This window comes from Pteropus alecto, unplaced genomic scaffold (genome assembly GCF_000325575.1).
Source record: "Pteropus alecto unplaced genomic scaffold, ASM32557v1 scaffold57, whole genome shotgun sequence".
Lineage (NCBI taxonomy): Eukaryota > Metazoa > Chordata > Mammalia > Chiroptera > Pteropodidae > Pteropus > Pteropus alecto.
In genome coordinates this window covers 7428026-7455588 of record NW_006442508.1, presented here as the reverse complement: position 1 = coordinate 7455588, position 27563 = coordinate 7428026, and the positions used below count along the sequence as shown (strand labels likewise).

General features: G+C 38.4%; 1 protein-coding gene across 1 annotated transcript in view; it reads right to left on the bottom strand.

Moving 5' to 3' along the window:
• CWH43 (cell wall biogenesis 43 C-terminal homolog) overlaps positions 1-27563 on the bottom strand; it is a 42080-nt gene extending 14517 nt beyond the window's left edge. Inside the window, exons 1-10 of the mRNA XM_006922491.1 lie at positions 27488-27563; positions 25555-25746; positions 22069-22189; positions 21541-21695; positions 18524-18725; positions 14819-14907; positions 10252-10509; positions 7870-7992; positions 3279-3358; positions 830-935 (exon numbers count right to left, since the gene is read on the bottom strand). Of these exons, the coding sequence (XP_006922553.1) occupies positions 830-935; positions 3279-3358; positions 7870-7992; positions 10252-10509; positions 14819-14907; positions 18524-18725; positions 21541-21695; positions 22069-22189; positions 25555-25746; positions 27488-27530 (1369 nt within the window). The 5' untranslated portion in view covers positions 27531-27563. The remainder of the gene's footprint in view (positions 1-829; positions 936-3278; positions 3359-7869; positions 7993-10251; positions 10510-14818; positions 14908-18523; positions 18726-21540; positions 21696-22068; positions 22190-25554; positions 25747-27487) is intronic.

Below are 27563 nucleotides of genomic sequence, written 5' to 3'. Positions count from 1 at the left end.
CTTTTCTAAATTTTCAAATATTCTTAACATCATTCCCCATATTTCAAGTAAGCTTAATGCCTTCTCAAACATTCGATATATGTTCAAAAACAATAGAGTGTTGCACAATAGTGTTTCATTCTCAGGCAAACACCTTCATGATACTGGCACAGAAGTATATTGTTTTTTCCAGACCCTGGCCAGATGTGCCTCAGAGGCCTGTACTCAGGACCAAAAGACTGAAGGCCAAGGAAATTTCTCAGCAGCATTAGACTCATACATGCCCTCAGCAATTTCCCAGGAGACATGCATATCATTAGGAATAACCAGAATAGTTCAGCCCTTTATGTATCTTGTTCCATGCTCCCTGCAGTTGATCTAAGAACCAAATGCCCACATATTTTCAAGGATGTTTCATACAAAGATGAGCTCCACTGGGCACCAAAACTTAAAAATGGCCCCTTAGGCTCTTGAAAGCAATTTGCTTCACAAATGAGCATGACTCTGAACCATGCTGCCTTTTAATCTGACAGTTTTCTGGTCCCCAGCAGTGGGTCCCCAAATGATAGGAGCCACCAGCAGCAGCATCTCTAAGAGCAAAGTCATGACAAGAATCCCCTGTAGATACCCAATATGAGGCTTTGTTCAGAATCAACTGAATTAATTGCTCTTGAACAAAGACAGATGTGGTTAGAAGCTTAATCCTCCTGCAGTTGCCCATCAAAGTAAAGCCTTTAAAAGAGATTATTTTATGACCCAGCAAACCCTCCTCCTATTACTTATGATCTTGCTCAAAATAAAAGTAACAACGGTAGTCTCAAAACCTAAAACTAATTCCAGCAAGACTTACCTGTTTGACTGAGCAGTTGAGCTGACCTTTCTAGACTACACCAGCCTTCATTGTCGTAGCCAAACCTGAAAGGCCAGATGGCGGCAGAGACCTCTGTGGCTGGTGCCTGAGAAATAGTTTGAATGGTAGTTCAGGATGACTGAACAATGACAGGTTCCATGACCCAGTTTTTCCACCTCTTTCCACCAAAATTCGTATTTCAGCAAAGGAATTTTCTTACACACTTGCCCACGTTTATTTCATAGAGATATGTGCAATATAGTATTCTCATAATCTTCTGTGAATTTCTAGCTTGAGCTTAGAAGTCAGGGGGAATGTTTGGAATGCAAACATTTATAATAAGCATTGTTTGTAATAGCAAAAAAAAAAATCAGAAATAATCTGGCTGTTGTTTCAATAGGAAAATAAAAAAATAAATGGTGTCACAAACACATAACAGATCGCTACGTAGTCCTAATAAATGAGTTAAGGCTACATATTTCCATTTGGATGAATCTCACAAAGATAATTTTAAGTAAAAAGTAAGTTGCAAAATATATATGTCAGATGTCATTTAGATAAAGTTACAAACATGGGAGAAAAACAATATTGTCTAAGGATATATCATATTTTGTAACAATATAAAGAAATAGATGAAAATGATAAACACCAGATTCAGGAAGGGGTTACCCTTGCACCGAAAAAGAATGAGATCACAGAGGGATACATAGAGTTCTTTAACATATTTATAAAGTGATGTACCAATTCTAATCAGCTTATAAATGGTGTTACTCCCCTACTGTCCTGGCAAGTTCAAGGTTCAGGAGCACAGTCCCCTTTGAAAGTTCCTCTTTTGGGTCCATGGGTTCAGTTAGAGAATGCACTGCCTAACCCTAACCATCCATCTCAAACTAATACCTACTGATCTACAACAGGGCTCCTGTGGAAAAGTAGGCTGCATTAGAACAAATCCACCATCACAACTGAAAAAAAAAAAAAACTACTTAAAGTGGACCATACAAATTCAGGTCGGGAGAAGGTTAAACAGTAACCTCTCTGCATAGGAGGGTCGCTACTCAACATAAACAGCTTAATGTGCCACCAGCAGTGAGTGGGGCATTTCATCTTTATATAAGAAAGATTATTCAGTTTAGTGAATGTCATTTAAAGAGAATGGAAACATCAACAGAGGTTTCAAGAAGCATAATATTTGTCAAGTTCTCGCTTTACACATGACTATATTTGTAAAATTAACTCTGGATTTTATCACTCCAAAACCTAGTATTCCCTCATTCTTCCAATCTTAGCAAATGCTACCTCCCTCTATGCAGTTACTCAAGCCAGAAAAATAAGTCATCCTTGATTCCTTCTTTGACAGTATTCCTCTGAATACTGTCTTTCTCCCCTACTAGAATGTAAACTCCATGAAATCAGGCATCTTGTTCAACTTGTTTACCTCTGTATCCCTGGCACCAAGCACACGAGACATTCAATAAACATTTATCAAATGAATGAATGAATAAATAAAAGGTATTAAATCCAACTGAAATTACTCCTTCTGAAAAGAATCCCTGGCTGGCTTTATGTACCTTCTTGTGACTGATATTATTTGCAGTAATAATGACTAATAAATAAAGGGTAAAAGAAAAAGGTCATGTAATTAATTATTTACTTAATCGAGAAATATTTACTGAGTTCTCAGTATGTGCCAAGCACTCTGTGAGGTGCTAGGAGTACAAAGGTAAACAAGGGGAGCATTGCCTGCATCCTCAATACGGCTTTTCCTTTAGTATAAAAAATTTGCTTGGTAATACAGATTACTAAAATCCAAAGTTAACCCGTAAAATCTATCTTAGCCAAAACTGTAACTCTAACTGCTTTATGAAACTCATGAAACTTTTTATCGGAGCAGATAGAAAGTACAACATTGTAATGACTTATTCTTGCTTCTCCCCACCTTTCTAGAAGAGACAGGATCAATAAAACATTTAAAACTGTAGACGGCAAGACGGAAAAGAAAGAGACAAGAAAACTTCCACGACCCATCAATACACAATTTACCCAAAATCTCCAAAATCAACAATTATCTGTAAGATTTTTCTTAAGTCAAAGAATCTCACACTGTTGCCTTCAGCAATATCTACCAAACAGTACAAAGCAGCCCATCATAAAATAATTCTTTATTTCATGGTTTAGATATGTTAAATCATGGGATGACAAAAATAACTTCATATAACAAAATCATAAGCAGTTTGCCTCTAGTATATGGGTCTATCCTGTCCCAAGAACCCACCTTCATAAAATAATCCCACTATGTTATCAGCCTCTGACCTAAGGGTTATGGAGATGGGATCCAGGGCCCTGGGGTCATTAGATTTAAGTCTACAGTTCAATCATAATGGTGAACTGTACAAATGTATATATATAAATATATATATTTACAAAATTATCAATATTTTTAATTACTTACCCTTTTGCCCAATTTCCTCTCATAGGTTTTATGCCGTAGTCCTAATCCTAATAACCCTACACCAACAAGCAGCCACAAAACTAAACAGAAAGAAGAGATACTTATTTAAAAGAAGTTAAGTTTGCTTAAAAAATAATTTTCATGACACTATGAAGCCTATTGACCAAGGATTTTGTGCAAAGAAGAAATGTCTAATTCCTGAGTTAATTTTCATGTGCAGCATGCATATGTAAACCATACTTTAAAACCAAGTTTCAAAGACTCTTCCCTAAAAATATTCCAGTGACCATGAGCTTAAAGTAAAAATGAATCATAAATATATACAGGAAATAATATACAAGAAAACTGAAACAAGCAGGAAAAAATACCCTGTAAAATCAAGCCCACAACTACTTTAGATATTGGAACTTTCATAATAGCATGCTTAACATGTTTAGAAAAATAAAAGAGGGCATTCAATAGTATGACTAAGGCACATAAGACTAACTCAATGATCAGGAAAATTTGTAAAGAAATCAATAGATTTCTAAAAATAAAATCATATAATTATAATTTAAATTAGAAGCTCAATGGACAAGATAAACAGCAGAACAGACAAAGCTAACTAGAGAATTAGTGCAATGGGACAGCTTAAAAACAAAGGTAGAGAATAGGAAAGAGGTTATTAGACATGGGGAAGAGGATAAGTAGTCCTACACATCTAACTGGAGTCATAAAGGAAAGAAAAGAGAGAATGAAAAAGAGGCCATATTTACAGTGATAATGTTGAGAATTTCCAGAATTGATAAGACATAACTCTTAGATTCAGAAAGCCAAAAAGACTCCCAAGCAAGATGAGTGGTGGGTGGTGGGGGGAGGAGGATCTACATCTAGATAGACCACAATGAAACTGCAGAATGCCAAAACAAAGAGAAAATCTTAATAGCTGCCGGAGAGAAAAGACAGATTGACTTCAAAGGAGCAAAAACAGCTGACTTCTCATCAGCAAAAGTAAAAGATAACAGGGGAATATCTTTAATGTGCTGAGAAAAAAAATAACCAACTACTAAAATAACAAATAGAATATAATTTCCAAACTAGAAAAAGAAGTAGGGAGGAGGGAAAAAAGAACAATTATTGCAAAGAAAGCAAGAAGAGAAACAAGGAAAAAATATACCTAGAGAAAGTAGAAAAAGAAAAAGAATAGTAAGATTATACAAATAAATGAGAAGTCACAATAAAAATAGATTAAACTCTGAAGTTAAAAGACTGACATTCTACAAGAGGCAAAACAATGGAGACAGTAAAAAGACCAGTGGTTGCAAGGAGTTCAGAGGAGGGAGGGAAAGATGAATAAGTGGAGCACAGGGAATGTTTGGGTAGCAAAACTATTCTGCATAACACTGGAATGGTAGATACATGAGATTATACATTTATCAAAACCCATATAACAGACAACAAAAAAGAGTGCTCTGCTGTAAACTATGGACTTTAGTTAATAATAATTTATCAATATTGGCTCATCGATTGTAACAAATGTATCACACTAATGTGAGATGTTAATAATGGTGAAAATTGTGGGGGGAGGTGGGAGTCAGATGGGGTATATGAGAATTATATGCTTTCCTCTCAATAATTCTGTAAACCTAAACCTGCTCTAAAAATAAAATCTATTAAAATTTTTAAAAGACAAATATAATAGCTGCCATAGATGGAGGGATAAACAGGCAAATCATGGAGGATTTTTAAGGCAACGAAACTGTATGATATTATAATGGCAGATACATGTCATTATATATTTGTTAAAACCCACAGACTGCACAATACCAAGAGTGGGCTCTAATGTAAACTATGAACTTGGGGTGATAGTGATGTGTCAGTGTAGGTTCATCAGTTGCAATAAATGTACCACTCTGCTGAAGGATGTTGACAGTGGGGGAGGCTGTGTGTATGTGAGTTCAGAGGGTATACGGAAAGCTCTGTACTTTCTGATCAGTTTTGTTGTGAATCTAAAATGGCTCTAAAAATAAACTATTTTTAAAAATCACATAACATTGTCTAAACAGCTTTGCAAATAAACTGTTTCAAATGCCTTAATTTGATGAATGAATTAAAGAATTATGGTTCTTAAGAATAATAAATAAAAACAACAAAAACTGTCAGGATTAAAAACAAACAAAAACTGCCAGACCTGGTTTCAAGGGATATAACTAAAACATAAAAACACACCAACAAAACTCTAAAATTTTTAAATTTCCCCTAAATTTTAATATAATCTCAAATTTTGATGGAACATATATTAAGGTTTTTATATAATGGTCTTACTGTTTTGTGACATTTCTTTTAGAATTATATTGAAATTTTATTTAGCTTGTTTTCTATCTTTTTACACTATAATATTTTGTCTTTAGTAAAGTATCAAATCACTGAGGATAGAGACTAATTTTTACTTTGTATTCTACATAACACTATGTAGTTATAGAATATATTATATCCTAATACACTACTGAAAATTTTTTTAATTAATTTATTTTTTTATGGTGAGATTGGTTAACAAAATCCAATAAGTTTCAGCTGTACACTTTAACAGTAAAGCATATATATATTTATACTGTGTGTTCACCTCCCATAGTTAGATTTCTTTCTGTCACCACATATTTGACCCCCTATACCCCGTCTACCTCTCCCCTCCCCCTGCAACCTCTGGTAACCACTAGACTATATAGTCCATGTCCATGAGTCTCTGTTTATCCTGTTCCTTTGTTGCTTTTAGGTTTATATCCCACATATAAGTGATATCATGTGATTTTCAACTTTTTCTGTCTGGCTTATTTCGCTTAGCATGATTATCCCGAGGTCCATCCATGTTGTTGCAAATGGCAGTATTTCTTCTTATGGCTGAGTTTCAGATATGAGTTTTCAAGTCCTTGGGGTAAATACCCAGTAGAGGGATTGCTGGATCATATGGTAAATCAATTCTTAGATTTCTGAAGAACCTCCATACTGTTTTCTATAGTGGCTATACCAATTTGCAGTCCCACTAGCAGTGTATAAGGGTTTCTTTTTCTCCTCATCCTCTCCAACATTTGTTATTACTTGTCTTATTGATTATAGCTATTCTACCAGGTGTGAGATGATATCTCACTGTGGTTTTGATTTTCATTTCCCTAACAGCTAGCAATGTTGAGCATCTTTTCATATGTTCCTTGGCCATTTGTATGTCCTCTAGGGAAAAGTGTCTGTTCAGGTCCTCTGTCTATTTTTTATTAGATTGTTTGGTTTTTTGTTGCTATTGAGTCATATGAGTTCTTTGTATATTTTGTATATTAGGCCCTTATCAGAGGTGTTGTTTACAAATATATTTTCCCATTCGGATGGTTGTCTCTTTACCTTGTTGACGGTTTCTTTTGCTGAGCAGAAACTTTTTAGTTTGATGTAGTCCCATTCATTTATTTTTGCTTTTACTTCCCTTGCCTGTGAGGTCAAATTCATAAAATCTTCTTTAAGTCCAAGGTCTTTGAGTTTAGTTCCTATGTTTTCTTCTATGCATTTTATTGTTTCAGGTCTTATATTTAGGTCCTTAATCCATTTTGAGTTAATTTTGGTGTGTGGTGATAGACAACAGTCTAGTGTTATTCTTTTGCAGGTGGCTTTCCAGTTCTCCCAGCACCATTTATTGAAGAGGCTTTCCTTTCTCCACTGTATGTTTTTGGCGTTTTTGGCGAAAACTATTTGCCCATGTAAATAAGGGTTTACTTCTGGACTCTCGATTCTGTTCCACTGGTCTGTGTGTCTGTTTTGCTGCCAGTACAATGCCATTTTGATTACTGTCGCTTTGTAGTATAATTTGAAGTCGGGCAGAGTGCTGCCTCCAGCCTCATTCTTTTCTCTCAAGATGGCTTTGGCAATTGAGGGTTTTTGTGCTTCCATACAAATCTGATGATTTGTTGTTCTATTTCATTAAAAAATGCTGATAGGATTTTGATGAGGACTGCATTAAATCTGTATAATGCTTTAGGTAATATGGTCATTTTAACTATGTTGATTCTTCCAATCCGAGAACATGGAATATCTTTCCATTTCTTTGTATCTTCTTCCATCTCTTTTAATTGGGTCTTATAGTTTTCATTATATAGCTCCAAATTTTATACATTCAATAAATATTTTTACTTAATTCAGTCCATTTGAAATGGGTCAGATACTGAATAGTAAACTAATTTCAGGTTTGAGTTTCTAGTTCATCAATATTCCAAAAGTTAACATATTTAATCTCCTAAAAAAGGGAGAACTAGAAATGGAATAAATAGTCTCAACTATTAGAAAAAAGCATTTTGAAAACTGTATCTGTTAAATCATCTTATCTATGTTAGAAGTGAAACAAAACTAATACAGAGTATTTATGGTTGAAATGACATATCAAATATTTGCTTAAAATATTTCACCAAAAAAAAAAATTAGGAAGATAGCTGTAAACAACATTAGGAAAATGTTAATAATTGTTGGAATTGCAGAAGGGCACATGAGGGTTCATTATACTCTTTAATTTCGTACGTTTGAAAATTTATATTTTTAATAAAATTTTTTTTAAAAAAGAAAGCAAAACCATACTTACAAATTTTCATGTATTTTTCACTCTTTCTGAAAAGCACTTTAGGGCCATTTTTTGTTTGAAGAAAGTCGAGGCTTTTCTTAGGACCAAATAGCATATTCAGCCCAATAATTAGCATCACTGTCCCTATTAAAAGAAAAAGAAAGAATATATTAGAATATATTACATTTTAATCCCAAAATCCTTCTAACGATAAACTCCAGCAGCCAAGATTTCAATTAAATGGGCACACCCTGGAAATTCAGTTATTAAGTTATCTCAGTACCAAAGCATTTACTCCAATACTACTTGTGATCATTGGGATGATCATAAGAAATAGGAGGAATCTGGATGAGAGATTTTTTTAATTTCTTGTTTCCTAGTTGTCAGGTTGCCAAGAGTGTACATCACTGACTGTTGATTATTTAGGGGAGGGTTGAGCACAAGAGAAAGGAGCCCTCTGAATGGCCTTGGGGACTCAATCTTCTCCACTAAAGAGATTTCTCGTGCACCAAGTCAAGGAGCACAAAAGAGGCTATGCAGGTTAACACGGCAGTGTTTGTGGCAATACTTCTGGCCTGGGATGTGGATATTCTGGGCACAAGGTCTTCAGAGGATGCATGCTAGAACTCACACTGTGCCAATAAGGCCAGGCGACAGAGTTGAGCTCAATTGGGATGCATTACAATGTAGGTTACATGTAAAGTTTACATACGTCTAAGATTGTATATAAGAAGATGGAAACAGAAGTATGATTCAACAATATATAAATTAGGAAATGTCACGTAAAAGTTAAGCTTAGATGGAAAGCTAGCAAAAAAAAAAAAAAAGTTATGTGCAATTTCCAGGAACTAGCAAAAGAAACCTAGACAATAAATTTATAACTAGTTTCTAATTTAATACAGATTCTTTTCAATTGTATTAAAAGCTACTCTGAACATTACCAACATTTCTAATCATTATAATGCCTTATCGTTATAATGCCACTCTTACTAAAAAAATTCTTAGTTGAGAAGGAACTCAAAAAAGCACATCATTTATAACATTCAAAAGAAATAAACTTATGCTTAGAATGGCTCTTACTTTCATTCGTTTTCTCCACATGGTAGACCCCCTAAGCAAGCGGCAGTAGGAAAAAAGCAGGGCATTGGACAGGAAGATATAGCAGGACAGAGTACACAGACCTGAAAGAAACCAGAAGAAATACAAAGTTTGCAAAGCCAAGATTATCACAGAGGAAATGCAGCCAGGGTATTTGCCAGAAATATCCAATTCTGTTATTTTAAATATTTCATGTAATTTAAAAATATATTTTCCAAGTCAGTCTGTCCTGACAGACGTCTAGCTCGTGGAATAGAAAAGTTTATGTGAAACTGTACAGAGTACAGAGTAGCTGGGTGTATACCAAGGGCACAGGGAGATCTGCAAAGGGACTCACGCGGAAGCCTAGAGCTTTGCACAGCTCTTGCCCCAATTCTGATTCCATAAGCCTTTGTCTAACTTGTGTATGGTGTTTCCCCTGCTACACTGATGCTTCAGGTGGACAAGGACATTATTTCTCTTAAATCTCCAGTATGAGGCATTGTGCACGCAGGAGGTGTGCAACAATTTTTTTAATGAATAAATGAACAAATGGAAAAATGAATGTGTGAGCAAACAAGAACAGAACCCCCTACTAACAATTTCTGGCTCCTCATTTTTCAAAGATCTTATCCTGGAAGCATCTGTTATGTTTTACTTAAACTAAAACAATATGCGACACTTGATTTGTGTATGTCCGGTGTACAGCAGTAATTTCATTATTGCCAAAAGAAAATTTTTTAAGTATGATACTAAGGTGAGCTGATGACATTTTAATTTTTGTACATAAGTTCATAACCACTGAAATGGAAAATACATTTATGATTTGGGAATTTTTCGTTCACACTAAGATTTATATATACGAAATATATTTTATTGGTAAAAAAGGTAAATAAAAATCAGATAAAATTCAGAACCAAAAAAAAAAATCACAATTCCTATATATAATTACATGCCTTCCACTGAAATAGCAATGTGAGCATAATGATCACAACTTTTCCCAACATATCGTATAATACAAGTGTTACATAGTACCTCTTTCATACTTTATTATGACTTAAACCTGCTTTTTTACAACTAATTCACTTAAAAGGCTTTTGTAGTAATAAATAATACTGAAACTCACTGATAAATAAGAAATTTGTTTTTAAGTAGCAGTTTAGCCATTTCTCCAGTGATTTCTTTTTTTTAATCGAGAGATTCTGTTTTAATGAGAAAGGCAAGATCATCCTATTTATTTCCACCAGTTGCGTAAAGTGCTAAATCACAGTGAGAGCCCTGAAGAGTATTTTCTAGTAGTTATTACTTTAATCCACATGTACTCACCCAAAAGCACATCAGATCTTTCTCTAGCATAGACACCTCCTGGGACAAATTTAAAAGCTGTGCACCATGCACAGAAAAATGTATCTAGAAGATAAAATATCATTGCAATGGTCATGGTTTTCCCAGGGCTTGACCCTGAGCTAATAAGATGTCCAAGCACTTGAGGCCACATGGATGCTGTGAAGATGGCGAGTACACAGCCAGAAACAGCGGCTCCCCACGTGGGCAGGTACAAGAGACCCGCAGCCGCAGCCGCTCCTGTTGGTAAGAGAAAAAAACAGGACTCAGACAGGAAAGTAGTAATACATAGGCTCTTCTATTTTCTCAAAAAAAAAGCAGAGGGGGAAGAATAATAACCTTATAGGACAACCGATGTACAGCCATTTAGAGCCAGAAGAGACTTCAGGGGCACACTGGTCCGATCTCCACACTAATGAGAACCTGAGGTCTACAAGGTTAATGTGACTTGCTAATGGTCACACAGATAGTTACTTGCACAACTGGAAATGGAATGTGGGTCTAGTAAATCTATTTTAATAGCAGTCCAGTGCTATTTCTTCAGGAATGGTGTGGGGAGGGAAGAAGGCATTTTTAGGTTATTTGTGTTAAGATCATAAGAGCAATAAAAACTGAAAAAATTTGGTACTACCTGTAATACCAAAATCATGTCCACTTAATTTAACCAGCCAGATTCAGGACATTAGAAAAATAGTATCATGTAGAATAGTGTGATTTCTAGAACGTTTTTGTTAAGAAACATTCTAAAGGAACTTCCATCTATTTAAATGCTGCTCCTTGTCCTACAATAAATAAGTTGACTTTCCCAACCACGCAGCCCTCAGATGTGGCTGACAGTACTGTAGAAGCGATGCTTTAGCAATTCTGCTGTCAGTCCATTCCTTATCCAGCAGCCTACTAGCTTTGGGAGCTGTGTGATCTGCCTGGTCCACAGCAGGCACTTAGTAAATTTTTGCTAATTTGTTGAGCCTATCCTAAGAAAATCTAACATTTCTCCCAATTCCTGTGAAATCAGCTTTGAGAAAGCACACATGGTCTTACAGCACCCCATTTTGGAGCCATCGATATCACACAGTTCCATAGAATATGATATTTCCTAGACATTTCCATCAGTGTTGTATCACTATGTCCCACCCTTCAAGGGTGTCTATAGCAGACTCCTCACTGCCTGGGGCAAGATCTCCAGGAAAAAATGGTGAGGGGAGCAGAAGGTGGCTTCAGCCAGCTCCTTAGTGTCCCACAGCTCACATGCATCACTAAGTTCCACCTGCACCATCACAAGACAATGCCATGTGACTAACTATTCCTCCCCACTTCAGATGACTGTAACTCAGATAAACACGAGAGCCAGATTCCAGGGCCCTCTACAACTGCAGAGTTCAACTCCACAGTGAGACCTTCAAACACTTTAGATCAGACATGGTTATTTTAATAACAGGAAAAATTTTTTCATTTTGAAATAAAACAAAAATAATGACTATTCACTTTTTAAAAATACAGAACTATACAGAAACAATTAAGGATCACCTAAGACTAAGATGACTATAGCCAATACTCCAATATATTTCTCCAAAATTTTTTCTGTCTATATAGAAATATTTTTATGTAAATGAAATCATACCAGATATTGAGGATTATATTCTGCTTCTCATGTGACATAGAAAGAACATTTTCTCATGCTATTAATTTTTTTCCTCAAACAATTTCATGTACATACGCTATAACTCTGGGTAAATACACCACAACATAAGCCACCATGTCCCTATTGTTGGCCATGGACGAGGCTGCTAACACTGTGAGGAACATCTTTCTTTGTCAATTAATCTCTTACTACATCTCTGATTGTTCCTTAAAATAGATTCGTAGAAGTCCAATTACTGGGTCAAGAGGTAAAAACATTTTAAAGTGTCATTACTTGTAGTCAATTATTTTCCTGAAAGGTTATACCGGTCTTCATTTCCTCCAGAAACTTTGCCAAAAGTCTCACCTTTTGAGCCCTGCCGAAATCATTTTTTCTAAAAACTTTTGCCAAATTAATGATGAAAATGGTATCATATTCTGAATTACACTTGTTTGATTATTAGTGAGATTGAATTTTTCCTGTTTACTTGCTTACAATGACTATTTTTTAAAAGAATGAGTCAATTTGATATTCTAAAGGCATTAGACTTTGTTGCTTCTGTCTTACTACAGAGAATTATCTGGAAGGAAAAAAAACAGCTCTTAAAATTTCTCTTGACTGCTATTGCTTTTTATTTTAAATTTAGTTTCTATTTTTACATAGGCTATATATTTTTTAATCCACTAAAATTATATTTTTAAATAGGCTATAAATTCAAAATCCAAAATCTGAAAGGTAGGAAAGAGTCCCTTTGACTGTTGTCACTTGCTACTTCCCCTTAGGAAAGGCAACCAAGGTTTGCATTTTCTGTATCCTTTCAACCTATGTGTAGAAAGAAAAAACAATGTATGCACATTACACCAGTGGTGGCATATGACACACACTCTTAGTCACTTTGCCTTTTTCACTTAATTATATACTTTAACTTTTTGTTTGAGACTGAGTCCTTCCAAATAATTTCCTCCAAATCTGTACAACATCTAAGACACTGAACAGAATTAATGGTAATTGAACATCCCAATAACATTTATGTCTAATATGTTCATTTTCAATAGATCAGATTTTTCAGATAGTAAAACTAGGCATACTAATATGGTGCACTGGGGTCTTCTGGATGTGTTGAGTACATCTATGTCCTTTTTAAAATAAAACTTTGATTTTACTAATTGCCATCAAGATTTCAGTTCTCTGTGTTTATGAAATTCTATTGGTTGTTTCCATAATTAATTTCATACTGAGAACCAGTTGGGATTTCAAACTTTAACTGTACAATGAAAAAATAAGATTTCTCTTTCTACACTCTGCTTTATGATGTGGTTTCCAGGGATGAATCACATGAAAAGTGGGCACTATCCCTAGATAATTAGGTGTGAGCTCCAGCTTATTTCAGATGAGCAGGCGACCAGAGAAGGAGATGAAGCTCATGAATTATGGCCCTGCTTTCCTATCTGCTGCAAATAGCTTATTAGGTGCCTTAAATCTGCTTGCCCCTGGAGTCTTTTAAACTACTATGTAATACTCTAGAGAGACTGCAAAACTAGATCAGGTTTGACTCTCAAGGGTATGACCTTCTATCTAGGGAAATAAATATAAGCATAACACTAAGTTCACAGCTTTTCTGTTCTTTAACTAAGTTAATGTGTCTGTGAACCTAAGTTTTCCCATATTTGAAATAAAGATGCTAATATTTGCCCAATAAGCATCTTGCATATATTCCATGAGAAAAGACAATATAAATGTTGAAGAAACTTTCAACATATTTCATGTTCCTTTTCCCAATTGCATACAGATGAAGAAGCTATATACTCATTGCAAAGTCAGTATTAACAAAGTTATCTAGCCCTTTTCTTGAGGCATTTCATGAGGCGTCTCTCTGATGAGAAGAAAGGTTACTCCAATATTCATACAAACTTCCATAGACCCCATAGGGGATGCCTACTAGAAAATACACAAGCAAAAGGAAAAACAGCTCAACCAGCTGCAGTCACTCACACAGCTCTAGGAGGAAAACTGGGTCATCCTCATTATCGAACAACCTTTTGGAATTACACATACATCTCCTGCAAGGGTGATGGTGCTTAAGGTGTACAGAAATTTACCTATTGTGTTATTCAACCAATGTTACCGATACACTGTCTCACAAACCCACACACAGCATCTAGTGCAGCACTCCGGCTCACCTGCTTAATTGATGTGTATAAGGATATCTCTCCTCACGGAAAGCAAATATAGTGTTTGCTCTGTCACACAGTGGGGAATTTTTTTTATTTAACACTGAAACCATCTCTGCCTTTTAAGAGGAAGGGAAAAGGGACAGAATTTAGCCATAGGAAAATAAGTAGATTGCTCCTGAAGTATGACAGCCTTCAGGAATATTCTGTGATCCTTATGGGTATGACTGGGAGGAGATGGTCCAAAGCTGCGTAGAAGTGTGAGAAGCTAAACTGTTACACGTACAAGAGAAAGAGAAAATGAACTTCATCATGGAGCCCCAAAGGAGGACACTCCTGAAAACCAGAGAGCAAGGATTCTTGGAGAGGGGAGGAGGTCTGGCAACGTGGTGACATGCAACCCTCCATCTCCTCAGACCTCCGGTAAATCTGCAGGCACCTGACACATATGCCTTGTAAAAGTCGATTGGGAGATGGGGGAGATTATGTCAGCATAGTCAGGGCAGAATCAGACAGCTGTAGGAGGAAAGGGGAGATGAAATAGGGGAAGGCAGAAATCTGGAGCCAGCTGTCACTGGTAATCATGGTGACATCTGCGTTATGGTGGCTGCAGCTTGTTGTAATAGCCCACTCGGCAATCGCACAGATTTGTATGGCTGCCTTGGTCTTCTACTTCCACTCTAGGTGTACATGCTTGCAAGAAAAATTGGACAACCAAGCTGAATGAGTGGCATATCTGCAGGTAAATTCCACATACCTGTAACCCACCAGATTAAACTAGTACCAGGAAACCATGAGCAAGTTGAAAGCATCAATCCGCTCACCAAACCCAGCAGAACTGCACCTCTGTAAAATAAAGACATGCCATAAGACATTTGACATTAATCGTATTTCACTGTCCCATATATAAAAAAGAAAAATACCTCTAGGTACACCCAGGAGATAATATGAGTGTGAAACAACCAATGAGATGATGAGAGCCCATCGGGAACCAATGTCATATCTTTTCGGAACACTGAGGTAACAACAATTCTGACTTGGAATAAATGATATCTGCAAGTCTCTCACGCTTAGTGTCAACAGAGTAATTGGGTTTTCTCAGACTACTAAATTATAGTCACACTGGCCATGGAAAAAGTCATTGCGAATAGTTTCTATTTAGTTTGCTTCTTTCCTCTCTTTTCTCTACCTCAATACTGCTTTTATCTACAGTCTCTGCCTTCCTGGCACCTGTGTCAGTTTGATAAGTAATTGATAGTTGTGTTTTTAAAACAACCACACACTATTTCATTCTTTCACTACTTTGACAAAATCTTGTAGGAGGAAGAAAAAAAGAATTTAACTAAATTCTAGGGGGAAAATTCAGCAACCACAGTAGCTAGGACATGGTACTCAATTAAGCTATACTATAAATTAAGCTAAAAAAATATAATACTTATAACTTAGAAGGCAAGTTTTTTTTAGATTTTTACATGTCTTATTAGCTCATTTAATCCTCACAAATCCGTAAAGTAAATGCTATTATTATCCCCATTTTTCAGAGGTGGACACTGGGAGAAAGAGCACCTGAACCTGCCTGAGGTCAGACACAGTTGCATGTGTAGGACCAAGAATCCCAAAAAGGCCTTTGGGATCTAGAGTGAGGCTCCCGCTGCCCTCCTAAGGTTAAGCGTCATCCTGGATCCACAGAAGACCAGACGTGACAAAGGGCTGTGGAGGGTACTGCTGATCTTTTTCTATTCCCAATTCAACAACAAATGTTTACGAGGACCTACTTTGTGCCAGGCTCCGTTCTAGGGTTTGGGACACATCGGTGAACAAAGATCTCTTTCCTCCACAGGACTCAAGCTCCAGTGCGGGGAGGAGGACAGACAATAAACACAATTAACTAGCAATGCAGGATATTAGAAGGTGGAAAGCGCTACAAAAGAGTAAGAGTAACAGGGTTCGGAGTGCTAAGGGGGTGGGGAGGGTGCAGACGGGAAACTGGAACACCTACTGCCCCCTCGTTCCCACGGGGTCTACGACCTGCACCGACCCTTTGGTTTCCCAGCCCCCTTCAGCACCTCTGAGCCTCTCTCTCACCTCCTTCTCCATCTCTCACCTCTTTATCCCATCAAAACTTATCCATGACCCCATTCCTTTAAGTAAAACCTAGTGAATTTTAGAAAGTAATTCCTGCTATGATGGTCAAGGGTGATGATGGTCTAATGCAGTATTTCTCAAACAGGGGTTCTGAGAAATACCAGTTTTATGAGATGTTAATAGGTATGCTAAAAAAGGAATTCCATGTTCCAGTAAATTTAAGAAACACCCAAGAGTCTCTAATATGCTAATGTGTATTGTGAACTACAAAGAAAGGAATATGAAATGCAATATTTCCTAAGCCTATTCGATCTAGAAGACGTTTTTTCAGAGTAGTTATTAACATCTCAAGAAACCAGCGTTCCACAGAAAACAGTTTGGGAATGCTGGTCTCGTAAGTTGCATCTCTCTCTTCAAGTCTTACTCCAACATACAGGATTATTACGAAAATGTCTGAAAAGGAAACTCTCACTTTACAGTGAGAAAACAAGGCCAGGGATGTAATGTGACTATTTAAACTTAGACAGTGAGTTGCTGGTGGCCAGTCGGGACTCAGTCCTCAAGTGTGGCCTTGGGTTCCCGGTCTAGTTCTCCTTTTGCTCTCCCACACAACAGGGAACTTTGGAAAGGAAGCTTTAATACATGAGAATAAACTTCTTCCCTTCCACTCTCTGCCCCTGTGCCTTTCTTCCCTCTCACCCTTCCTCCCACATATACTAGAGCATTTAGATCAAAAAGATAAAGACTCCGAATAAAATTCGTAGCTCAGTGCCTAACACAGGGTAAGACATAATAAATATTAGTTCTTTTTCTCATTCCCTGCCCTCAAGGAGCATGGTGTCTAGAAAGGAAGAAAGACATCAAATAACTAATATTTTTAAAAACTGTAATACAGAATAATAACAAGAGATATAAGGGGAGGGGTGGAGCTTAAAGGTAGTATGAGGCAGAAAGGAATCCTGGAGATAAACAGAGGAGACTTCACAGAGCAGACGCTTGAGGTGGGCTGTAAAGGGTGAGTAAGAGCTTGCCAGGATGTCCAGGCAGAGAAGGCAGCCCATGTACATGCAGTTGGGGGACTGGACTAGTCTGGCACTTCTAAGGAACTGAAAATTATTTCGGCTCAGGTGAAGCACAGGGATAAGGTAGGGATCACTTGTAAAAGTAAGGGAGGGGCGTGTGCAGACCCTGTCTCATGTGACCTGATATGAGAGGGGGAAAAATCAAGTTTTAAGCAAAGGAGTGACAGAGTCAGATTTTCATTTTAGAAAGCTCACTCTGGGGCAGTGCAGAGAAGGCCACACCGGAGAGAGAGCATCAGTAGACAGTACCAATAGCCCGGAAAGATGGCGATAACCCCACTAAGCAGATATGGCTGGACACAGGAAGAAAGGGATAGATTCTTTAAGAGAAATACTAAAATCAACTACACTTAAGGCCCAGTTAGATGCAGAAAATGAGGAAGATGCAGAATTCCAGGATGACTGCTGGATTCTGGCAAGGATGATGGGGTGGAGAGGCAGAGTGAACCAAAGCATGGAGGAGGAAGAGCATGTTTGGAGACTGGGAACTCCTGAGTTGAGACATGGACATGCTGAGTTTGAGACACCTGAGGAATATGTCCAGATATCTGCTGGGAGAAGATCCAGCAGGCAGCTGCATGTTCCAAATATGGGAATTTCAGCACGATACGAGAAAATAGATATCAGAGGCAGATGTTTTAAGGATTTCTCCAATCTTTTAACATGAAAGCCTGGACCTAGGCATGGAAGAAAACAGGTGTCGGGAAGAGTTGAGCAAGGATTAATGAGGACCAAGCACATGGACCAACACTTAAACTCAAGGCCGCTAATTCCTCAGGTGCCCTGTGGTTGGTGCAGGTCCCAAAGTGCCAGAGGATGCAGAGCTCTCCCTGGGCTTCCCTCATTTGCCAAGAATCATGAACTGTGCCCAAGCTGCTAACTTGGTCTCTCATCAGGGCCCTCTGGTCTTGTCCTTCCAAATGCCCACAACTGTAGCAGGGAGAAAGTGGCCAGGGAACACCATGTTTTCTCTTCCATGAGAATGGTCTTCTCTGTGAAGATTCCTCAAAGTCTCAGAGTGCCCATATTGGAGCTCCCAGAACCTCCTACTTAGCTATGCACAATCCTCCGTCCTCCCTCAACTACTCTGCAGTAATCCTTCAGCACTGGGGCAAATACTTTTCTGGATCCTTCATCTCCAGAGTGCACGATAATTTCATGACACATTTCTGATATCTACAGTAAACAAAATAGCAAACATTTGGCTGGCACAGATCTAGCTGCTCAACAAACAAGGCGTTTCTCCCTTCAGCCATAACAACCAATTTCTTAATGGCCTCCAAACCCAAACTCACCCAAATGGGTTAGGATCTGGTCCTGGATTGGGATGCCCATTCACTGCCCATCTGGAAACCAGAGATACCTCTCCAAAAATCCAGTGGGTGAGGAACATGAGACTGCCAAAGGCAGCCCCTGCCAACAACCAATGTGGTCTACAGGCTATCCCCTTCGCTGCCTCCCTGGTCCTTCTTTCCTCAGGTTTATTGCAGTCGCCATCTAGAATGAAAAATGAAAAAGGGTCAGTTACATGGGAATTTACCCTCTATATTTAATAACAGACTTTTAGCAAGTAAAAGATGGCACTTGGCTTCAAGGAGCTTACTTTAGAAAGGGCGATGAGACATGCAACTACAATACAAAGCAGAATCTGCTGAGAGCTAGTCAGTGGGAGAGATTATTTCAGACAGGCTAGATCAGGAATGGTTTAGGGAGAACAAAACATTTTGGAATTTGACAAGTGAAAATGCAGAAAGCTATTTACTTCATGTGAAGTTAACAACAGGCGTAAAACTATATGTAGGAAAAGTGAATGGAATGTCTAGGGAACAAATGCAGTCCAACCTGAGTGGAACATTTCCGGTACACCAGGCTGCTTCCCATCTAACACTCTGTACCCAGACTAATAACAGTGCATTGACTGAGCAGTTACTGTGTGCCAAGCTCTGTTCTGGGCCCTTTGTATGGACTCTTAATCTTTACAACAACTTTACTATGTACGCTTTATTAGTAATCCCATTTTACAGATTAGAAAACTGAAGCCCAGAGAGAACAGGTGACCTGTCCAAGATCATACAGCTAGTAAAGAGAAACTGGGATCAGAGCTCAGGCTGTCTACCTCCAGCACCTGTGTCCTTAACTTTACTGTACTTCCAGGACTCTTTAACCAAGAGGTCTCAACTCACTGCATACCTCACTTACCATACAAAAATGGAACAACTGGAGAAAATGCTGGCAGGAGAATTTCTTTGTAGGAACAGAAAGCAAGTTGGGCAGATGTTTTATAGCACTGCGAAGCCCTCTGCAGGTTAAAAGGAATCCTTAGGGTCTACCTATGGGGCTGGCAGCCGGATTTCACAAGGAGAAATCCATTCTGCTAATAAAGGAGCCAGAGGAAGAAGCAGAGCTGAAAGCTGTGGGGATGGGGGAGAGGGTGGTGAAGACAGAGGGGAGGTCAAGGCCTACAGGCCAAGCTGACATTCTTTGGAGAAGAGTGATACCTAAGCTGAATTTGCTGAAATACTCTGTGTATTATGGTGGGTGACCCTGCCCCCAGGACCAACAAATCTTCAATAAAACTAAAAAAAAAAAAAAAGCCTGGTATGATCAGATATCCTGGAGAAGCTGGTGAGGAATCTGGAGTTTTGTAAATGGGAGCACAGGGGTAAAAAAAGAAGGGACCAAAAATTGGGTCACATAAATTTAAAACAGAGGCAAGAAAGAAGACAACAGAAGTCAAGAAATGTAAAGGACACCTTGAAGTTCAGATCCTTATCAGATGTACCTGTGAAATGTGCTGTCTGAGTTTCCACTTTAAATGTTTGTGTTTTACAAACTATAAAACATATATTAGGGCTCTAGACCAAGATCTGAATATTCTATTAATAGTAATGTCACGTGACCAATTTACTTGCATGATGTTGTAACTATACACAAACTTTATTTCTTTAATATAGTCTTTTCCTCCGATTCAAGCTGGTTTTGCCCAGATGATGCCATTGTGACTCACTTGCTTCCCATCCCCCATCCTCTGTATGCCTGCTCCTTTAATCATTAAGCCTCAAGACATAAGTTTAACTGAGCCTCTGGTCTGTAATCAAGAGGACAATAGATTTTAGTTAGACTTTAGATTAAGGACAACATCTTGACTTTAGCTGTGCTTCAGCCCCAGTCCCATCGAGGCAGAATAACCACCCCACTGGGCAGGACCAGACAGGATGGTGCCATGATTGATTCCAGAACTGGTCACAACGATCAGTTATCTCATTTCCTTCCAATCATCCAGTCAGTAGCACCAAGGACCCCAACTCCCTTCATTTCCATGACTACTGATTTTTCCCTATATAATCTACACTCCCAAGATACCCGGGGAGCCAGGCTTTGAGCAGTAGCTTGCCTGTGTCCCCGGGACATGCAACTCTCTAACAAACCTTACTTTCTTTGCTACAAAACCTGCACGTATCTCTTAGACACGTGCAGATAGACGGACCCTTTTTCTATCCTGATAACAATGTTCCCCTATTCTCACTACCCCCAACTCATGCCAAAATTGGGCCAAAGGAGGATTATACAAGCACTTTGTTCACGGTGAGCCAAAACTCTGTAAAGTTCCATGAACCTGTGGGACTTCTCCCTGTATTTACAAAAGAACAGTGACTCACTAGGAGTTACACAAAAAGCCAGAAGAGAATTAATTAGAATCTAGTAACACTTCTCCTTTCCTTTCAGAGGAGTCTAGAGTCTAAGCTGGGTATGTGAGTGTCTGGGAGAGAGTCAGCTCCAGAGAGGGATTGGTAGTTTGAAAGTTGGTGTAAATATACAAGATTTTCTTTCTTTTCAAATTTCAGATTTGGAGTTTAAATATCTTCAGACGCCTGGAAATTTTTTGAAAAACAAACCCAGGTAGTTCCCACAGCCCTAGCTCACCATTTTCCATAGTGTGATATACTGGGGTCAGTATGGGGGACAAGGAGTGAAGGACCTCATCTTGGAAAGTTATGTCCAGAGGGAAAGAAGAGAAAAACAGGGTTGAAAGCCAGCTGAGAGCGTGAGGCCTACTCTACTATCCCACTCCAAAATGACAGAAGCCAGAGATAACTTTATTTTCACCCTCTGTACTAGCAAGGAAAAGGTGTCTTCTGCTTAGATAATAGTACATTGACTGGGTGTTACTATGTCAGAGAGAGAAAAAGTTGAAATAGAGAAACAGTGTAGAAGGACTGTTTTTACCTTTCCAAGATATATTCCATTCAGACAAGAAAGGTAAACTATGCAAGAGAGAAAATATGCCTAAATAAATCGGACATATGCTTACCTGCAGAAATGCGATCAAGTGTGGCTATGACACTCAACGTCAGTATCACTCTATTGGACATCTGATAACTCCAGATTGGGTTTAGTGAAGTGTACCATATGCGGAGAACAACAAGAAGAATCTGTCCTAAAATGAATCCCCAGATTCTGAGGTACCTATAAGTGCATGAGTATTTTTAATGACTTTCAATATGGTTTCAGTGAACATGTCCATCACGAATTTCATAGTTTTATAGAATGAGTATATGAAATAGTCTGGTTGGTAATTTGTAGTAATATACATGACTTAGCCTTTATATAGCCCATTACCTAGGCAACTTGTTAATGCCTCTATTCTCAAAACATTGTTAAGACTGATGGCAAGTATTTATATCCTGATTTTGGGGGGGGTGGGGGCGGGGGGAAGACGACTTCTACGCAGCCAGATGGAAGGTAAATACTATAACCTGGAACTCTTGGTCCTGGCTCCCACTTTGGTAACTGATCACTACACTTATTTGTCTATAGGTACGTAAGATACAAATCATACCTTTGCAAACCACTTCCTGTCCACCATGTCACGGCTTGCACTATCAGCGAAGAAGACACACCAAGTGCAAGGACCATTACCCGAAGTTTGGCATTTGGAGCCTGGAAGGAGGCTATGCTGCCTACAAAGAAATTAAAGAGAGCTAAACATATCTGGCAATCATGCATTGGTACTCGATGATTTGAATTTGATAACTGTTGTGTCTGATGCCATCTTTATACTCAGGAAGATACAGTTAATACAGAATTCTGTGTATACATATCTTTTCTTAATTTTATTGAGATATCATCCATACCATAAAATTCACCATGTTAAAGTGAGCAGTTTTGTGGTTTTTAATATAGTCACAAAGTTGTATTACTATTACCAGTATCTAATTCCAGAATATTTTCATCAGCCCAAGAAGAAACCCATACCTGTTAGCAGTCACTCTTTTTCCTCCCCCCCACCCCCAGTCCCTGGCAATCATTTATCTATTTCTCATCTGTATGTATTTTTTCTATTCTGGGCATTTCATATAAACAGAATCATGCAATATGTAGCCTTCTGTGACTGCCTTCTTTCGCTTAGCATGTTTTTAAGGTTCATCCATGTTTTAAGGTTCAGCATGTATCAGTATGTCATTCTCTTTTGTAGCTGAATAATATTCCATTGCTTGGATATATTGCATTTTGTTTATCTGTTCATCAGTTGATGGGTATTTGGGTTGTTTCCACTTCTTGGCTATTATGAATAATGCTGCTATGAATATTTGTGTACAAGATCTTATGTGAACATATGTTTTCATTTTTCTTGAGTATATCCAAGGAGTGGCATTGTTGGGTCATACGATAACTCTGTTTAATATTCTGATGAACTGCCAAACTGTTTTCCAAAGCAGCTGCACCATCTTGGAGTCACACCAGCAACATACGAGGGTTCTACATCCTCGCCAACACTTGCTATTGTCTGCCTTTTTGATTATAGCCATACTAGTGGGTCAAAATCTTTAAGGTCAAAAACAACCCAAATCAATAGTAACGTGAACTAGTTTAATAGTTAGCTGCATAGTAATAAACCTAAAATGTCTGAGGTGCCAGAGGTAAGATAGCATGTAACACTCAGCTCTTCTCTGTAGTGATGTAAGAATACTTGAGGACTCTTTAAAAACAAAGTTGTTTATTTCCTTAAGAAGCATCTGAAGGGAGTTTACTTCAGCAAAACTCAATGACTACCTGGAAGAGTATCTGGCAGAAACTAGCCTCTTCATCTTCAACTCTGAGTCACTACTCCACTTTCTCAAATATAATTCCGCTTCTACCCAAGGTGCTGGGTTTCTTGGAGGAAGTTAAACGGGTAACAACAGGAAGCATCCCAAATACTGTACTCACTCCAAACTTACTTAATATGAATCCCTTATAGCCAACAGAAGTTCCTGGGCTTAAAAATAAAAAACTGTCCCAGTAACTGCTCAGATAGTGGCTTTGTAGGTAAGGCAGCATTGAGCAAAGGCAGCAGAAAAAAAAAATGCCAGTGAGATCACTCCTATAAAAGCCAACCAGGGAGTGTGATGAGAAAATGAGACTTGCAACACTCAGGCCATAGTAATTCACAGAAGGATACTATAAGCTAACAGCAGTTGAACTCAGTTACCACATACTCAATTCAGGGTAGAAAGCTTCATTTCTATTATTTTTGGAAAGAAAATTGCACAGTCATTTGATATGTCTTTCCATTCCTATGGCACCATCTTTGTAAAGAATGTATTTTTCAGGAGTCTTTACCACTGTTCTCTCTTGAGTCCAAGCTCTTTAAACACCAGAATTCTACACCCTGATGGGCAGCCCTAGCACTCAGCACACTGTGCTCTGCCTTCTTCAGGGACTGATGCACAAAAAAGCAGAAGACAATTTCCTAGTGATTACCGTCAGAGTTTCTGAAAAAAAGTCAGCTGACCATTTTTAGACAGAAGAAATACACAGCATGGTTCGTATACAAATGCCACTGGGAAAACTCAGAGAAATTAACTGTGTTCTAGCAGAAAGGCAAGACATCTAGAGTTTCAACCAGACTCTGATGTTTTCTTTTTTTAAACCTTTTCTCCATGAGCTCGCCTTCTTACTTTTTCCTGCTACTTTTTCACCAGACTCTCAATATTTACTAATATCAATTATCGCAATTCTTTGTGACAGTAAGTGTATATTTAAATTTTTTAATTGCTATTTTTTGGCAATGTAACATATTCAAATTCAGAATTCAAAAAGTACAAAAAGTATACAGAGCAAAGTTTCTCTTTCATACCTGTCTCTACATACCTTATTTTTCATCCTAGAAGTAACTAAAATACTATAAGTTGGTTTTTTTTTTAATTTTCTAGAGTTATTTCATGCACGTTCAATGAAATACTAAATATAGTTTCATCTAACCTTTTTTACACAAATGTTAGTATTCTGTATCCACCATTTAGTGCTTCCTTTTTTTCACTTACTATATTGTGAAGCACATTTCATTTCATTAAATAAATAATGTTCTTATCCTTTTTTTTTACAGCTTCCTAGTATTCTATAGTATTCCAAGTTTCATAACCATGATTTATTTCATTTATCCCATATAGATAACATTTAGGTTATTTCCAATCTTGCTGTTAAAATATTGCTGTGATAATTAAATAACCTTGTATTTTTGTCATTTTACACATATGTGAGTATATCTGTAAGATATATTCCTAGAAGTGGAATTGCTCCAATTTTGCAATTTTGCAATTTTGATAAATACTGCTAAATGATCCTCTGCAGAGGCTGTGTCAATTTACATTCCCACCAGCAATAGATAAGTGCCTGCTTTCCTCCCCTTACAATACAGTGTTATTAGACTGTTCTTTGCCAATCAAGTATATAAACTATATATAAATATATGTATGAGTATAATTTATAGTCTACATATTTTAGAATATTTTTAAGAACCAATTATATTTCCTTTCCAGTAAACTGATGGTAGCTTTTGCTCCCTTTTCTATTGTATGTTGTTGGTCCTTTTTTATTATTAATTTGTAAAAACTCCATATACTACGGAAATTAACCCTTTGACTAAAGAGTTGCAAATATGTTCCCTAGTTTGTTGTTGCCTTGCATACTATGGTTTTAGTCATGCATAGTTTTCATATTGTTATGCATTTTAACAATTTTGAATGGCTTCTGAGTTTTGTGTCATATTTGGAAAAAAGAATACAATATGTCCAAGAGTTGACCTGTTTAGCAAGGTATCATTCCCCTCCTCATTTCAGTAATTTTTAGGCTTTTCCAATCTGACAGAAAAGTTAAAAAGGTAAAATACACTGGTTTTTGATCTAGTCTGCCAATTTTACTAGAACCTTTCTAAGGTAGTAGTAAGAGAAAGAGAAATCTTTTCTTTTTTATTCAATCATTTAGCATTTAAAGAACAGTCTACATATTTTTTTTACTTGATTTTTAACCAAAACACTCTCAAAGAAATATTTTAAAATCTTACCAACAGTAATCATCCGTAGCAGGGTTAGCATCCACTTCTTGTTAACCAATTTCCAGAAAGGAGTAATTGTTAGGAATATTGGAGAAAGAAACGCTATGCCAAAACCTTCAAGCCCAGTGAGTTCTAGTGTTTGCAGAGGAAAGTAATAAATCATCGGGGCCAGGCCATGACAGAGAGACCAAGAAACGTATCCTAGGAAAACAGATTTTTCAGAGAAAGACAAAGTGTAACTTTTTCATGATTTCAAACAGAAACCCTACTCCTGCTCCAGCTAGGTGCACCCCCCGCCCCTCACAGCTCTGGCCTTAACTGGTTTCCAGGAAGAGAATTCCTCCCCTTCGACAGCCTTGTCTGTGTGAGTCCGTGGGCATCCCTCGTTTTTCATGCATAGTCTTCATATTTAACCTTGTTCATATCCCACAGGTCATCCCTTTATTAAAGCCACTTCATTTAGACCATTCACATTGAATTTGTTTTCCTATCAGGACCTTGACTGATAACATTTCCTTACCTCCACTGACCCAACTAGAATGAGAAACGTGAAAATGACAAGAGCAACAAGCAGCAGGACTTCCTCCTCCCACTCCAGACTACATCCAAAGACATGATGGTTAGGGAACAATCATTTTCTTGAAAGCAGACTATTTTAAATCCAACCCTCGGGAGACAGTTCTCCGTAGTGGAATATCCAGATCTGAAGTTACCTCTGCCAGCTACTGTGTTACCTTCTGCGATAGTGACAATTAATGCTAATGGGCACCTCCCCTGTGCTAGGCTCTGTGCTAAGGATTTACACGGATCATCTCTCCTATTTCTCACACGACCCGTGTCCTAGGAGGTTGCCATTATTTCTACTTCTCTCTTACAAATGCAAAAACAAATAATAGGAACGAAAGCCTCCTGAAACCCAGAAAGTTAATTGTCTAAGGTCACGAAAGTAGCAAAGGCAGAGTGACCTTAAACCCACGCAGTCCAGCTCCAGATACAGCTTCTAATCACAAAGTGTGCTAACTTTCTCCCAAGTTACTTCCCAACCTCCCTTTATCAGCAAAATAGCACTTTTACCACCTCACAGAGTTGTTAGGATGAAATGAGATCAAGTCCAAGGAATACTTAGCACCCGAGGTAGCTCTAAGTGTCTCATAAGTACACCGCCGTACTTATGAGATACAGACTAAGCCAGAAAAATAGGACCTCTGAGATAACCAGCTCCCAGGAAATCAAGTTCCCAGGAAGGCGCCCCTCCCAGGCCAGAGAAATGCTTGTTTCATAATGAACAACGAGATTCCAGCAATCTCCCAAACATCTGTCTGAGAATTCTGATTTTAATCATACAACTCTGACAAATACACCAATGATTGTTCTTGGGACTTTTTGCAAAGCTAAGTGAGCACACTGAACTCAAGTTCGATGCTTTTCGCCAAATGTGCAGGCACCACCAGGGCCCACTCGCGCCGGGCCAACACCAGCAGCAGCTACCGCCCTGTGTGCTCACCTACAGCCGCCCGGGACAACGGGTGCCCCTTTCCACCCAAAAGTTAAAGTTAGGTACTGAATTTTATGAAGTTAAACATAAAGGTCACAGGTAGAGGTCTCGGGGGGCGGTACCGGCCGTATGGATTCAAGGCCGACACGAGTGAAACTCGCGCGCCTTGGGAGCAACCCCGGGGTGGCGTGGGAATTCGGGAAGCGTCCTCTCCCGCAGGAACCTCGCCGAATCCTCGGCTTCGGAAACTCGACCTAGGTCTTTTCACCCCACCCACCCCCCATCCACCCCTACGGTGGCAAAAGTTCCCAGGAGGAAGATTTGCTCTGGGCACGAAGCGCGCTTTTCTGCCTCGCCGAGCTCAGCCTATCCGCCGAGCGCCGCGGCTCCGGGCAGGGCCGGCGGAGGGGCACCCAGGACCGCGTGGCGAGGGCATCCTCGGCTTACCCAGGAGGGTCTCCAAGAGGATTTCTCTCCACAGAGAGCGCATGGCCGCGGCGTGGAGCGGCGCTTTCTAGGAAAG